General features: G+C 58.9%; 1 protein-coding gene across 3 annotated transcripts; it reads left to right on the plus strand.

The window, feature by feature from the left end:
* The first annotated feature begins 182 nt into the window (after positions 1-182).
* On the plus strand, positions 183-12,423 carry CLCNKA (chloride voltage-gated channel Ka). 3 transcript variants are annotated; one of them, XM_032863513.1, is made up of 20 exons: positions 183-270; positions 856-962; positions 1,683-1,811; positions 2,598-2,726; positions 3,327-3,466; positions 3,737-3,814; positions 3,904-3,982; positions 4,418-4,543; positions 4,856-4,940; positions 5,052-5,153; positions 5,789-5,873; positions 6,137-6,310; positions 6,768-6,837; positions 7,007-7,117; positions 7,398-7,611; positions 8,500-8,633; positions 10,338-10,426; positions 10,579-10,659; positions 11,371-11,457; positions 12,002-12,423. In XM_032863513.1, exons 2-20 carry the CDS (start codon positions 863-865, stop codon positions 12,047-12,049), a joined length of 2,061 nt encoding a protein of 686 aa, XP_032719404.1. In that variant the 5' UTR covers positions 183-270; positions 856-862; the 3' UTR covers positions 12,050-12,423. The 3 variants fall into 3 exon arrangements, with proteins under 3 accessions (XP_032719404.1, XP_032719403.1, XP_032719405.1); XM_032863512.1 differs by having other exon boundaries at positions 211-270; positions 810-962; XM_032863514.1 differs by having other exon boundaries at positions 211-270; positions 817-962.
* Positions 12,424-12,577: the final 154 nt, after the last annotated feature.

Here is a 12,577-nt window from a genome sequence, read left to right on the forward strand (position 1 = left end):
CGCGTGGCTCTCCTGGGCTCTAGGGAGCTCCAGCTCCTGGTCCCCCGTGGCTCTTCTGGCTTGCACGGCTCAACCGGCCTGGGCAGTTCTGGGTGGTTTGTCAAGGACATTCTTAATGGCCAGGGTCAAGCCCGGCAGGGCGGGCGGGGGGGGGCACCCAGGGTGTGGATTGGTGGAGCACAGACCTGTCCAGGCGCACCTGGGCTGCAGGCAAAGGAGTCTCTGTTAGAGGAGGGCCAGCTGGGGCCACAGCAGGGCCGACGGACAGAGGTGAGGGGCTGCCGGGTGTCGAGTGGGGGCCCGGACTGGGGTGGAACCTGCCGGGGCCAGGGCAGGCCAGACAGGAGCAGGAGGCTTGGTGGGAGGGAGCCAGCACCTCTTTACAACCATCATGGATCTGCTGTTTCCCTGCCTCTGTGGCCTGAGCAGGAGAGAGGGGGCTCAGGAACGGGCATGGGGAGTCAGAGCCGTCCATGGGGACCTCACGGTGCCAGCGACTCTGCTGGGCAAGGAGATCTCTCTGCACAAGGGAGGCAGCTGTGCTTGGAGGCAGGATAGGAGCAATGTCAACAGCAGGGGGAAGGGAGTTCTGAGGCTTGGGCTCCTGCCATGACCAATCTGCTCCTGGACACGGAGGACACTGGAACCCCGGCCCCCACCCCTGTACCTTCACACACATATGTGCACCCTCGGCACCCTCCCTCAGTGATGAGGACACATCAGACCTATGTCCCCTCCTGATAGCTTCACACACACGTGCAAGCGAACGTGTGCATTGGAAAACACCTCTGTTCCTTTTTATCTGGGAGGTGCCAGGTGGCCGGGTACCAACAGTCTGTCTGTCCGTCTGCTCCAGGACCCAATGGAAGAGCTGGTGGGGCTGCGTGAGGGCTCCTCGGGGAGCCCTGTGAGCCTTCGGGAGCTGTGGGGCCCGTGTCCCCGTGTCCGCCGAGGCATTCGAGGTGAGAGCGAGGTCCCCTTCCTCTGCCTATCGAAGACCCCTCAGGGCGTCACCGCTTCCTGGACCCCCCTTCCCCACCCACCTTGAAACCCAAGAGCTGCCCTGCCTTCACCTCCCCACAGTCTCCGGGTGGCAGGGAGGGAAGGGACCTGTCTGCCTGTCCCTCTGTCTGTGGGTCTTGATGTCTGTTCTCTGCCTTTGGGGAAAGCAGCCCCAAAGCCTGATGGCCATGCTAGGGGCTTCGCTCTGCGCCCAGTGGGTGCTGCCTGGCCTGACCCTAGCATGGCCTGTAGGACAGGCCCACAGGTCTGGAGACAAGGAGGACTTCTGCTAGATTCTTGCGTTCTCTGAGCTGTTCCCTGTGGAGACCCTGGTGAAAGCTGTAGCTCTCAGCACACCCTTCCCCGTCCCCAGCCAGCTCCGGCAATCTTCCACAAGCATCCAGCGTGGGGTGGGGTGGGGGAGGGTGCACAGGTCAACGGTCCCCTAGTGGGGCCCATAGGCCTGGTACCCACCGTGCTGCTGCCTTCCCTTGCCTTAATTCTTGCTTGCTTTGCCCCTCATGCGCAGAGCCCCTTCTGAGCCACCCTGGACTTGACCTGATGACCCAGCCCCATGCTGCCCCTGCACTCCCTGCCCTGGGCTCCAGCAGGCCTCCAGGGAAGGGGCTATCCATACCCCACCTCAGGCCCTGGGCTATGACCTAGTGCCCCTACCCCAGGTGGCCTGGAGTGGCTGAAGCAGAAGGTGTTCCGCGTGGGGGAGGACTGGTATTTCCTGATGACCCTCGGGGTGCTCATGGCCCTGATCAGCTACACCATGAACTTCGCTATCGGGCGCGTGGTGCGAGGTAACCCCTCCCGGGCACACACACCTGCTCTGGACACAGGCTTCCACACAGGCTCAGGATGCCAGATGGGCTGTCAGGTGCATCGCGGGTGGAGGAGGGCTTGGGGTAGGGAGGAGGCCTGGGTCTGGTCCAAGCTTTGCTCTTGACTTGATGTGTGACCCTGGGTAGGTTCCTGCCCCTCTCTGGGTCTCCTTGCACAATGAGCAAGAAAGACCTGAATGTTTCCAAGAGCCCTTCTTCCCCTGAGCTCTATGCCCACCTCTTCCCGCTGTCCGTGCTCCTTCTCCTCCTCCCTCCCTCCTTGCTCTCACCTCAGTAATGCCTAGGGAGGGCACTTGCTTGGATCACCAGACATAGAACTTTCTTTCCCTGTGCTGCAGTGGGCTCTCTGCACCCTGAGCTCTCCCAGGAACCGGGGGGCATAGGCAGGAAGGTTCTAACACCCCCTGGTAGACTTGGTCAGGTGCCATCCTGAGAACCTGCTACGCTTCAAACATTGAACCTCATCTGAGTGCTTTCTCGCAATGACCCCATAACAGAGCTCCCATCGCTAGCCCATTTGACAGATGGGGAAACGGAGGCTCACCGAGGCCAAATCACTTGCCCAAGGTCCTTTAGTGGGTAGTGGCAACACTGGGGTGTGGATCCAGGGTCTTAGTCCTGCCTCCGTTTGGGCATCTGCCACTCACTGGGGGGCCTCCCCTCTTTGAGCCTCCCTTTCCTGGTTAGTGGACACCTGAGGGCTGCAGAGCCTGCGATGGCTTCCTGACTCCTGGGTGTCCCCAGCACACAAGTGGTTATACCGGGAAATTGGGGACAGCCACCTGCTCCGGTACCTCTCCTGGACCGTGTACCCTGTGGCCCTGGTCTCCTTCTCCTCCGGCTTCTCCCAGAGCATCACACCCTTCTCTGGAGGTGAGCCATGTGCCTGTGTGCCTGGGACCAGAGTCTGTTCGTACCCCTCTGGGCATCTGATGGGGGGAGGCAGGAAGCAGTGACCCCATTTCACAGCCAGCGAAGCCAGGCTCAGAATCTTCGTGTCACTTGCATCAAAGCAACACTGCGAGAAGGTCAGATCTTGACTCTGGGGCCACTGCTGGCTCTGCTTCCTTTCTAAGGGCCCTTCTGGCCGGTGATGGGGAGTTCTGGTGGCAGGCTCCCCAGGGAGGGGCTGAGGGAGATACACAGCCTCCGCAGGCCTCTCAGCTCTGCCTCCAGCTCCAGACCAGCACTGGGGACCTCTGGGGGTGCATCCAGGGGTGGCCTGAGATTCTATCCTGGGTGCTCCCTGTTTTTGCCATAGCTGTCTGTCAGGCTTTGCTGGAATGACACAGACAGCTCCCGGCCCCTCTCTGACCCTCAGCTTCGTCCTCTGCAAATGAGTTCACAGATCTTAACTCAGGGTTTTGGAGGACCTGACCAGATCATGATGTGAAACATTTTGGGCCGGGTGAGGTGTTCAGAGTGTAATCTAGAGACCGCCCCTGTCTTGCCCCGTGTCCATCCCCTGCCAAGGTTCTGGAATCCCGGAGCTGAAGACTATCCTGTCCGGCGTGGTGCTAGAGGACTACCTGGACATCAAGAACTTTGGGGCCAAGGTAGCAGGCCTCACCTGCACCCTGGCCGCCGGCAGCACCATCTTCCTGGGCAAAGTGGTACGGGCAGGCGTGAGAGCACCCCCCCACCTTTCCCCCTTTACCCCATAGAGGCAGGGTCAGTGGGGACTCAGGCCAATGCCTGCTTTTAGGGGTTCTGGCCTGGGGAGGAGGCAGGCCAGGTCCCCAGAGTGTGACCAAATAGACAGGACGAGGGTGTGGCAGGGCAGCTGCGCGGTTCTGGATGAGGCTTTCGGCCCCCCCAGCCCTGGGCCCCAGTGGGGAGGAATAAGGTGAGCCCTGTGCCCGGTGCCCATACCTCCCCCGCAGGGCCCCTTTGTGCACCTGTCTGTGATGATCGCTGCCTACCTGGGCCGGGTGCACACCAAGGCCATTGGGGAGTCTGAGGTAAGGGGGTCAGGGATGGCCCCCCCTTGGAGGAATGAGAGGGAGGGAAGGGGGGCCTGACTCTGAGCCCGGACTTGGGATCCCCCCAGAACAAGAACAAGCAGAATGAGATGCTGGTGGTGGCAGCAGCGGTGGGCGTGGCCACAGTGTTCGCAGCGCCCTTCAGTGGTGAGACTGTGCCCTCCCTCGCACCCTGGGGACCCCCCCACACCCCTCTTGTGGACCACCCTGCTCACTCCTGTCCGGCTGAGGGCCTTGGAAGAGGTGTGGGCTGACGCAGGTCTCGGTTCTCACTGCAGTCCTTTGAGGGCACAGCCGCCCCAGGATGGGGTGGAGGGGGCTGTCGAGACGCCTCAGGGTCACATCAGACGGACTTGGGCTGGAGATCCAGCTCCCCTGTGTGACCTGGGCTAGTGGGTTCAGCTCTCTGAGCCTTGGGGATGCTCGCGCCTTGCCACAGGGCCGTTGTAGGGATGGAGATGCCCTCCGTGGGCTCCTGCCTGGCCTCTCTCACTTCAGCTGCAGGGAGAGCAGGATGGGAGGGGTCAGGGCCCTGGGGTGGACGGAGGCGGGGCTCTGCCCTTAGCTCAGCACCACCTTCAGGGGTCCTGTTCAGCATCGAGGTCATGTCTTCCCACTTCTCTGTCTGGGATTACTGGAGGGGTTTCTTTGCGGCCACCTGCGGAGCCCTCATGTTTCGCCTCCTGTCCGTCTTCAACAGCGAGCAGGGTGAGTCCCCGTGAGACCGTTGGACCCCAGCCCTGGCTCCCCACTCCGTCCCTCCTCCTCCCATCTTTTCTCCCTCTCTCCTTTCCTTGCTGACCTGTATTGGGCGTGAGGGATGGGAGCCCCCCCCCCCCCTGAGAGTACAGGGGGGCAAGGCTGAGCAAGGAGGCAAGGGCTGGTTTTGGGGGCCTTGAATGCCAGGAAAGGGTATTCAGGGGCTGGACTGAGCACCACCTCCAGTGCTGTTTGTCAAGTCTGGAACTTGGGTTTGGCTGGGGCCGGAGTGTGGTCCCTGATCTTTCCCTCCTGCCCCAGAGACCATCACCTCCCTCTACAAGACCAGTTTCAGGGTGGATGTCCCGTTTGACCTGCCGGAGATCTTCTTTTTTGTGGCGCTGGGGTGAGAAAGCACCTCGGGTCCCTCGAGAGCCCCATGGGGGGGGCCTCACCCAGGCCTGAGCCGCTGCCCTTGTTTCTGGGGCGGAGCTCTGGCCTCCCCTTCCTTCCGCAGGGCCATCTGTGGCATCGTGAGCTGCGCGTACCTCTTCTGTCAGCGAACATTCCTTGGTTTTGTCAAGACCAACCAGGTTATCTCCAAACTGCTGGCCACCAGGTAGGCTCTGGACAGGAACTGGGGAGGACTTTCAGGGAGGACAGCCCTGCCCCCTTCCTCAGCTTCCTGAGCACACAGCTCCCTTTTATAGAGAACCCCACTCTCTGACGGCACTGTTGTCCTCCTACTAAGCACCCCCAAACCTCCCTAGCCCACACTCCACTTACGGAGCCTTTATTCCCTCCTAGCACCCCTCTCCAGGTCCCCACAGTCACCGCTCCACACCTGCACCCCCAGGTTGCTGGGCTTTCAACCTTCCATGTGCTCCCCTCTCCTCCTGAGTCCTCACCCTATCAATGGGCTTGGCCCCCCACAAGCCCTCCTTTCCCACAGAGCCAGAAGTCCTGAGCCCCTCTCCTGCCCAGACCTTGTTTGCCCCCTGGCATTGGCATCTGCCCCAGGCTGACCATGCATAGCCTGCCCTGGCCTGGCAGAGCTCTGTCCCTAACTCCCATAGCAGCCCTGGTTTCCTCCCCTGGAGGGGGTTTGGCCTGTGTCCCCCATTCCTCCGGTTTCTGCCTCAGTCCTGGCCCTTGGGGGGGGTGGGCCCTGCTCTTGCCCAGCTCCCCCTCCGTGGGGTGGGGGGAAGAGGAGGACCAGCACCTGAGCTCACCCCCCCACCCCACGCCCCACAGCAAGCCTCTGTATTCCGCTCTGGCGGCCTTGGTTCTCGCCTCCATCACTTACCCCCCTGGCGTGGGCCGCTTCCTGGCTTCTCGGGTAAGGGGCGCTGAGCTTGGGGGGTGGGAGTGGGGAATCCCCATCCCTCACCCACACTGTGCCTGTCATTTCACTTAATCCCCATAACACCTGTAAGGGGAAGCCTGTGGGTCATCCTCGAGTTCTAGCTGAGGACACTGCCGTTCTGGGAGGTCAGAGCCCATCCCAAGGTGGGAGGATCTAAGGCAGGGTCACGGGGAGGCGGAGGCAGGAACCGCTGCCCAGTACCCCCCTGCAGAGTTCTGACCTGTCCCCTGCGCCAGCTGTCCATGAAGCAGCATCTGGACTCACTGTTTGACAACCACTCGTGGGCGCTGATGACCCGGAACTCATCCCCACCCTGGCCCAAAGAGCTCGATCCCCAGAACCTGTGGTTTGAATGGTACCACCCACAGTTCACCATCTTTGGGACCCTCACCTTCTTTCTGGTTATGAAGGTGGGTGCCGTGGGCCCCCCCACCGGGGTCATGCACAGAGTGGAGACTGGCCTTGGGTGGGATGCGGAGCGAGTCCTCCCACTGGGTGTAGCACAGCGCCCGGGCCTTCCACCCAGACCGCCTGATCTCTCTCTCGCCCGCTGTGTGACCCCAGTCCACATGGTTTCAGTTCTGAGCCTCAGTTTCCTCATCTTTAAAATGGGGTAGTAGTTGTGTGTTTATCTCCAAGGGAAGGTTGAGCAGGAAGAAAGGAAAGCCCTTGGCACGATGCCAGGCACATAGTAGGCTCTTCGTCAGGGTGGGTGTCCTTCCCTTGGTCGGTGCTCTCCTAACACCAGACGCCGGTGATGGCCGTGTGCCTGGGCCGCCTCCTGCTGTCTGGGAAGTGCCCAATTCCCCTGCCCATTCTTGTCCCCTTGCCTCTAACCTCCGCTCCTCCGGGTCCCCCCACCCACAGTTCTGGATGCTGATTCTGGCCACCACCATCCCCATCCCTGCTGGGTACTTCATGCCCATATTCATCTTCGGTGAGTCTGGGGTTCCCAGGCTCCGAGAGTTTCCTGGTTATTGCGGCAGGGCCACGGCTCCCGGCTCTCTCCCTCCCTCCTCAGATGGCACTGAGGTCGGTCCCCAGGAATGGAAGGCTGTGGGGGCCGTGTCAGCCTGCCTCCCCCGCCTCCCCCTCTCTGTGGCCAGGAGCTGGCATCGGGCGCCTCATAGGGGAGGCCCTCGCTCTTGCCTTCCCTGAGGGCATCGTGGCTGGAGGGGTCACCAACCCCATCATGCCTGGGGGGTACGCCCTGGCAGGTGAGTGGGCTGGGTCCCCACGGGGTGGGAAGACCTTGGAGGTGCTGGGCTGGACCCGGAGGGTCAGGGCATGGAGAGCCCCTCCCTGAGCCCCATCCCTGGAGCCCCTGTTATTCTCTCTAGTTCCTGTCTTGTCCCTGATACCCCATCCTGTTCCTTACATGCACCTGCTCCTCGAGCCCAGGCACCGGGGTGCTTCCAGCAGTGGCCAGCGTGTGGCCTCTGTGTGATGATGGCCCCTGTGGCCTGAACCACCCCACCCTGGCTCTGCCCCCTGCAGGGGCTGCAGCCTTCTCGGGGGCCGTGACCCACACCATCTCCACGGCGCTGCTGGCCTTCGAGCTGACTGGCCAGATAGTGCACGCACTGCCCGTGTTGATGGCCGTGCTGGCGGCCAACGCCATCGCCCAGAGCTGCCAACCCTCCTTCTATGACGGCACGATCATTGTCAAGAAGCTGCCATACCTTCCATGGATCCGAGGCCGAAAAATCAGGTGAGAGGTACCCAGGGTGATCAGCCTGGGTGGGCTGGGGTAAAGCTCTCCCCATATAAAACCCTCCCTGTGGCTGACCTTGGATGTGGGTGGTGTGGAAGGGGCTGATACACAGCCATCTCATCTCCACTCTCTTCCACTCCCTGAATGACCTTGGGCAAGTGCTTGGCCTCCAGGGCTTCCGTGTCTTCTTAGTCATCAGTCTGTCTGCACGACAGGACTGATGCTGCCCATTTGCTGGAAACGGGGGCTCAGAGAGGCGCTGTGCCTTGCTCCCTATCACACAGAGAGTCAGCACCAGATCTGGGACGTCCCCTCCTCCCTCCCACTCCTGCCCTGCTATCCTCGCTGTGACGCTGGGACTGGAATCAGGTTTTGGAATCTCCCCTGGCCAGACAGGACCAGAGCAGCTTCTGTTCCCAGAGAAGCAGGACTAAGAGGCTCTAAGAGTCTTGGGTCCAAGACCCAGAACCAAACATGTGCAAACTGTCACCTTGGTCCAGACCTCTGTTTCTCCATCTGTAAAATGGGGGAAACCACTCCAGTGATTTTCAAACTGTAAACCTTTTTTTTTTTTTTCCTTTCTGCCATAAAACTTTTCTTCAGATGAAATTCTCCAGGGAAGACTTCTGAGTAAAAGACACTAAAATGGAGTCAGTCTGGGGGGCGGGGGATAGGGGTTCAGGGGCTGGGAATCCAGAGTCAGGCCATAGGTAAACTGTCCCCAAGTTCCTCCCCACCTTGGGGTTCTAGGAGCTGCTCATCCTAGAAATCTCTCAGCGCCTGCCCACACCCCAGAGCCAGTTCCCCGCAGGTGCCCCTACCTCGTCCTGGGGTCTGGAGATCCCCTCACTCCAGGACCTGAGGGGAACACCCTTCTGCTTCCAGCTCTCACCGTGTGATCGTGGAACACTTCATGAACTGTGCCATCACCACGCTGGCCAAGGACGCACTGCTGGAGGAAGTGGCCAGGGTCGTGACCTCCACAGACCTGGCCAAGTATTTCCTGGTGGAGAGCACAGGTGCCCAGCAGGAAGGGGGGAGCATGGGTGCGGAGGGGACATTCCCTCTACCTTTATCTTTACCTTTACCTTTACCTTTACCTTTACCTCTACTTCGGCTTTGGAGGGCTGGGCCCAGGAAAGGGGAAGCAGGGCATTGGACCTGTCGGTCACCTGACTCTGAATCTTGTCTCTGCAACCGTGTGACCTTCGGCAGGTCACTTCACTTCTCTGAGGCTCAGTTTCCTCACTGGTAAAGTGGAGACAATGACCTCCCTAACTTGGGGTGGTTAACATGTTTAAATGAGAGGAGGCTTGTAAGGCACTCCATGGGTAGTTTTAGAAATTCTAGAAGCCAGGCCTGGTGTGCTTGGGAGTGGGGGTAAATGATGGCAACACTACAAGGTGTCAGAAGACTCCTTATCTCAGTCTCCCCTTCAAGCATTCCCAGCTAACTCACCTCTCCTGAAACCCTGTTGCCACGAGAAAAGTATCTTTTTAAAGAAAAATGAAAAGGAGAACTTATGAAAAGACACACAAGCTGAATCTTGGGGAATGATCTAGCTACAGCATCATTTCCCACTGGAACATAAGTACAATAAAAGTAGGAAAGACTTGGGGGTAGGGGGGAGCGGGAGGCAGCCCTGTCCACTCAGGGGCACCCATCAGCACACATTAGCAAATGAGACAAGGTACACACTTGGCAAGCATAGCACAGCTGGATTTTGATTCCTACTGAACCTTTGGGCAGGTATCTTGTTCAGTTATCAACGTGCACAACCTTATGGTTACCACCATATCCACCCCCAAGAGGCCATAAAGCTATTTGTGAACAGCAGAACCATGGGCAAACCCCCTAGGAACTGCAGTTTCCCCACCTGGAAAATAGAGACCAACATGGAGTTGTCAGAGGTTCTCAACCTTAATGCCAGGCCTTCTCCCCACTCAGATTGGGATATCTCTAATATGATCCCACAGAATACACCAAATATGTCATTTAGAAATATTTGCAGATGGATGACTCCTCCAAAAGGCTCCACCTCCTGGAACAAAGACAAAATTGGCCTCCAAGACAAAGACCACTTCTACCCTCAGAGTCACGGGAAGCAAAGAGCTCCCAACCAGTCCAGGCCCAGGCTGTTGGACCCTGCTGCTCACCTAAGAAATATCTTTAATTGTTGTTGTCTAAAGGGAGAGCATTTATGTATCTAGTTGTAAAGTTTTGATTTTACTTGACAAGAAGGAAAAATGCCAGGCTCCCCTCTCAAAACCCAACACCTGCCAATTCCAGTGGCAGCTTGGAGGCAGGCATGCCAAGCCCTCAGCCCACAGCAGAACCTCCCAACATGGTGGTCTTCTGGGTTCACACTTGCACTGGGCTGAGCCAGATGTGGAACTTGCTGAGGGAAATGAGGGGCAAAGCCCAGCTCTGACCCATAGACATCTTCATGCCCATGTCCCAGAGCTGCTCCTGCCTCGAGAGACCCCGACACAGGGGGAATCAGGGTGGGCAGCCTTCCCCAGCTGCCTTCCGTTACCAACCTCCACACCAGCAGTCAGTGACCTTGGGCAAGATAAATAAGCTCTCTATGCCTCCTAGCCTCAGTTTCCTCTTGTATAAAATCGGTGGTCATAGCTCCCAACCCACTGGCTGCCGTAGTTTCCTGAGAGACGTGAGAACACCCAGTAAGTGCCATGTGGCTCACTCCCTCTCCACTCGTGCAGAGTCGCAGATACTGGTGGGCACTGTGGGAAGGGAGGACTTGGTGCAGGCACTCCGGGCTGAGCCTCCTTCCTGGACTCTGGGGCACCCAGTAAGTACTCCTGGGCGGGGGGCATGTCAGGATGGAGAGTGGTCAGCAGGGAAGTGAGGGGGGCGCCTTGGAGAAAGGGGGTTTGAGAGGGACAGCCTGGAGATGGCAGAGGCTGGCCCAGCCCCCCATGAGCCTTCCCCCATCGCTGGCAGTGTCTTCGGGACCTCCTGGCTGGGGGCTGTCCCATAGAGCCCGTGACCCTGCAGCTGTCTCCAGAGACCTCCCTGCACCAGGTAATGCGGGGGCGGGGGGGAGTTTGGGCATGCAGGCAGACAAGGGCCATGGGATAGAGGGGAAGCTCCAGCTTTCTTGGCACCTTGTGGCCAAGGCTCTCTGCTCCTCCTGGGTTGGCTTCCTCACCTGTAGATTGAGTATAGTAGTCCTTGTTCTCTCTGTTCCTCATTTCTAGGGTTCTTGGGATGATGCATGGACCAGGGAAGAGGGAGAGCTTGGGGGAGCAGAAGGCTCTGGGTGGAGAGAGACTGTAGTTAAAAATATGTCTTGCATCAAGGCACACATGGGTCTCAATTGCAGGTCCACCACATTCTCCCTGTGTTATCTTGGGCAAATTAATCTCTCTGAATCCTGATCCCTTCCCACCCTGCAAAACAGAGGCTTTGGTACATGGGGTCAGAGAGGGGCAGAAGCAGGTTGGGACGTGGAGGTGGCCTCAGCCCCTCTGTCCTGCGTTGGTCCCTTGTGTGGACTCTGGAGACCCCTGGTGGTCATAGTGGACATTGCAGGCCCTAATGTCCCACCCACTGTTACTGCGCCCCACCTCTTTCCCAGGCTCTGAGATAGATGGGTGGGCACCCCTGGGACAGAGCTCTGGCCAGAACCTCCACCTCAGCTCACAGCCCCCGGGCTAGGGAGAGACTGAAGCCAGAGCGATGGACTGAGTACCATCTATCTTCCAATGTTTACTAACAACCCCTCTCCTCTAGGCACACAACCTCTTTCAGCTGTTGAAACTTCAGTCCCTGCCTGTGACATCTCTGGGCAGAGCTGTGGGCTCTGTGTCTTGGGTGGAGGTATGAGGGTCCCAGGGGCAGAGCAAGGCAGAGGGGCCATGCTCGAGCAGGCTGGGGTTGGGGGGGCACCAGTGTCTTCCCATCGGAATTTAGAGGGACCTCACTGGATTCTTTTTTTTTTTTTTTAACTTATTTGACAGACAGAGATCACAAGTAGGCAGAGAGGCAGGCAGAGAGAGAGGGGGAAGCAGGCTCCCCGCTGAGCAGAGAGCCTGATGCGGGGCTCGATCCCAGGACCCTGGGATCATGACCTGAGCCGAAGGCAGAGGCTTTAACCCACTGAGCCACCCAGGCGCCCCCCTCACTGGATTCTGATGAGCCCCACTTTTTGGCCCAGAGAGCCTGGCCACTATTTTGCGGCCAGGAGCCAGACCTGCCATTCTCTGGGCCTAAATGATCCCATCTGTATAATGGGGGAGGAACTGGCTTTAACATTTACCCCCTCCCCTGAATCAACCCTTAGGGCAGCCAGCCAATCCCGGAATCCCCACTCTCAGCCTCCTCTACACCCTCCTTCCCCCAAACCCCTCTTTCTCTGTTCTAGTTGAAGAAAGCGATTTCCAGCCTGACAAACCCACCAGCTCCAAAGTGAGCCAGCCTGGCAAGACCCTGGGCCGAGACCCTCCTTTCTTCCCCCGTCACAACACAGTCCTCCAGCCCAGTTCATCTCCTCGGTGAAGCAGGCAGCTCTAACTTAGCACTGAGCAGGGCCCCACGCTCACCGTGTTCCATCCTGGGCGACACAAGCACTGCATACAGTAAAAGGACAAATCCCACCCTGGACCCAGCAGGATTCGAGACCACAGAAAACCAGTGGACAGTGGGTGCTCATTGAAAATTCACCAAATTCACAGTCAAGACATTGGTGTAGGGCTATCAGCAAGGGCAGGCACAGATGCCCTCTGGGAGTTGTATGACTCCCAAACCAGAGGCTCCTGAGAAAAATAAAGCTGGTTGCTAGAGCTACAGACCCTCTCTCAGCTCCAAGGGTGAGGACAGCTCAGTGCTGGCCCTGAGTGGGGTCTTGGCGCCCCCTGGTGGCCATGTGGGTATTGTAAGCCTGGGTCCCTGGCCTCCCACTGCTCCTCCTGCACCCCCTTCTTGGCAAGGAGATAGGGTA

The sequence above is a fragment of the Lontra canadensis genome, unplaced genomic scaffold (assembly GCF_010015895.1).
Source record: "Lontra canadensis isolate GAN:19392208 unplaced genomic scaffold, GSC_riverotter_1.0 scaffold25, whole genome shotgun sequence".
Taxonomy (NCBI): domain Eukaryota; kingdom Metazoa; phylum Chordata; class Mammalia; order Carnivora; family Mustelidae; genus Lontra; species Lontra canadensis.

Excerpts from the sequence above, each read along its gene's own strand:
- CLCNKA (XM_032863513.1), top strand. The coding sequence starts at position 863 with ATGGAAGAGCTGGTGGGGCTGCGTGAGGGCTCCTCGGGGAGCCCTGTG. Across the intron at positions 7,118-7,397 it reads TGGGGGGTACGCCCTGGCAG|GGGCTGCAGCCTTCTCGGGG; the intron begins GTGAGTGGGCTG and ends TGCCCCCTGCAG. Across the intron at positions 11,458-12,001 it reads GCTCTGTGTCTTGGGTGGAG|TTGAAGAAAGCGATTTCCAG; the intron begins GTATGAGGGTCC and ends TCTCTGTTCTAG.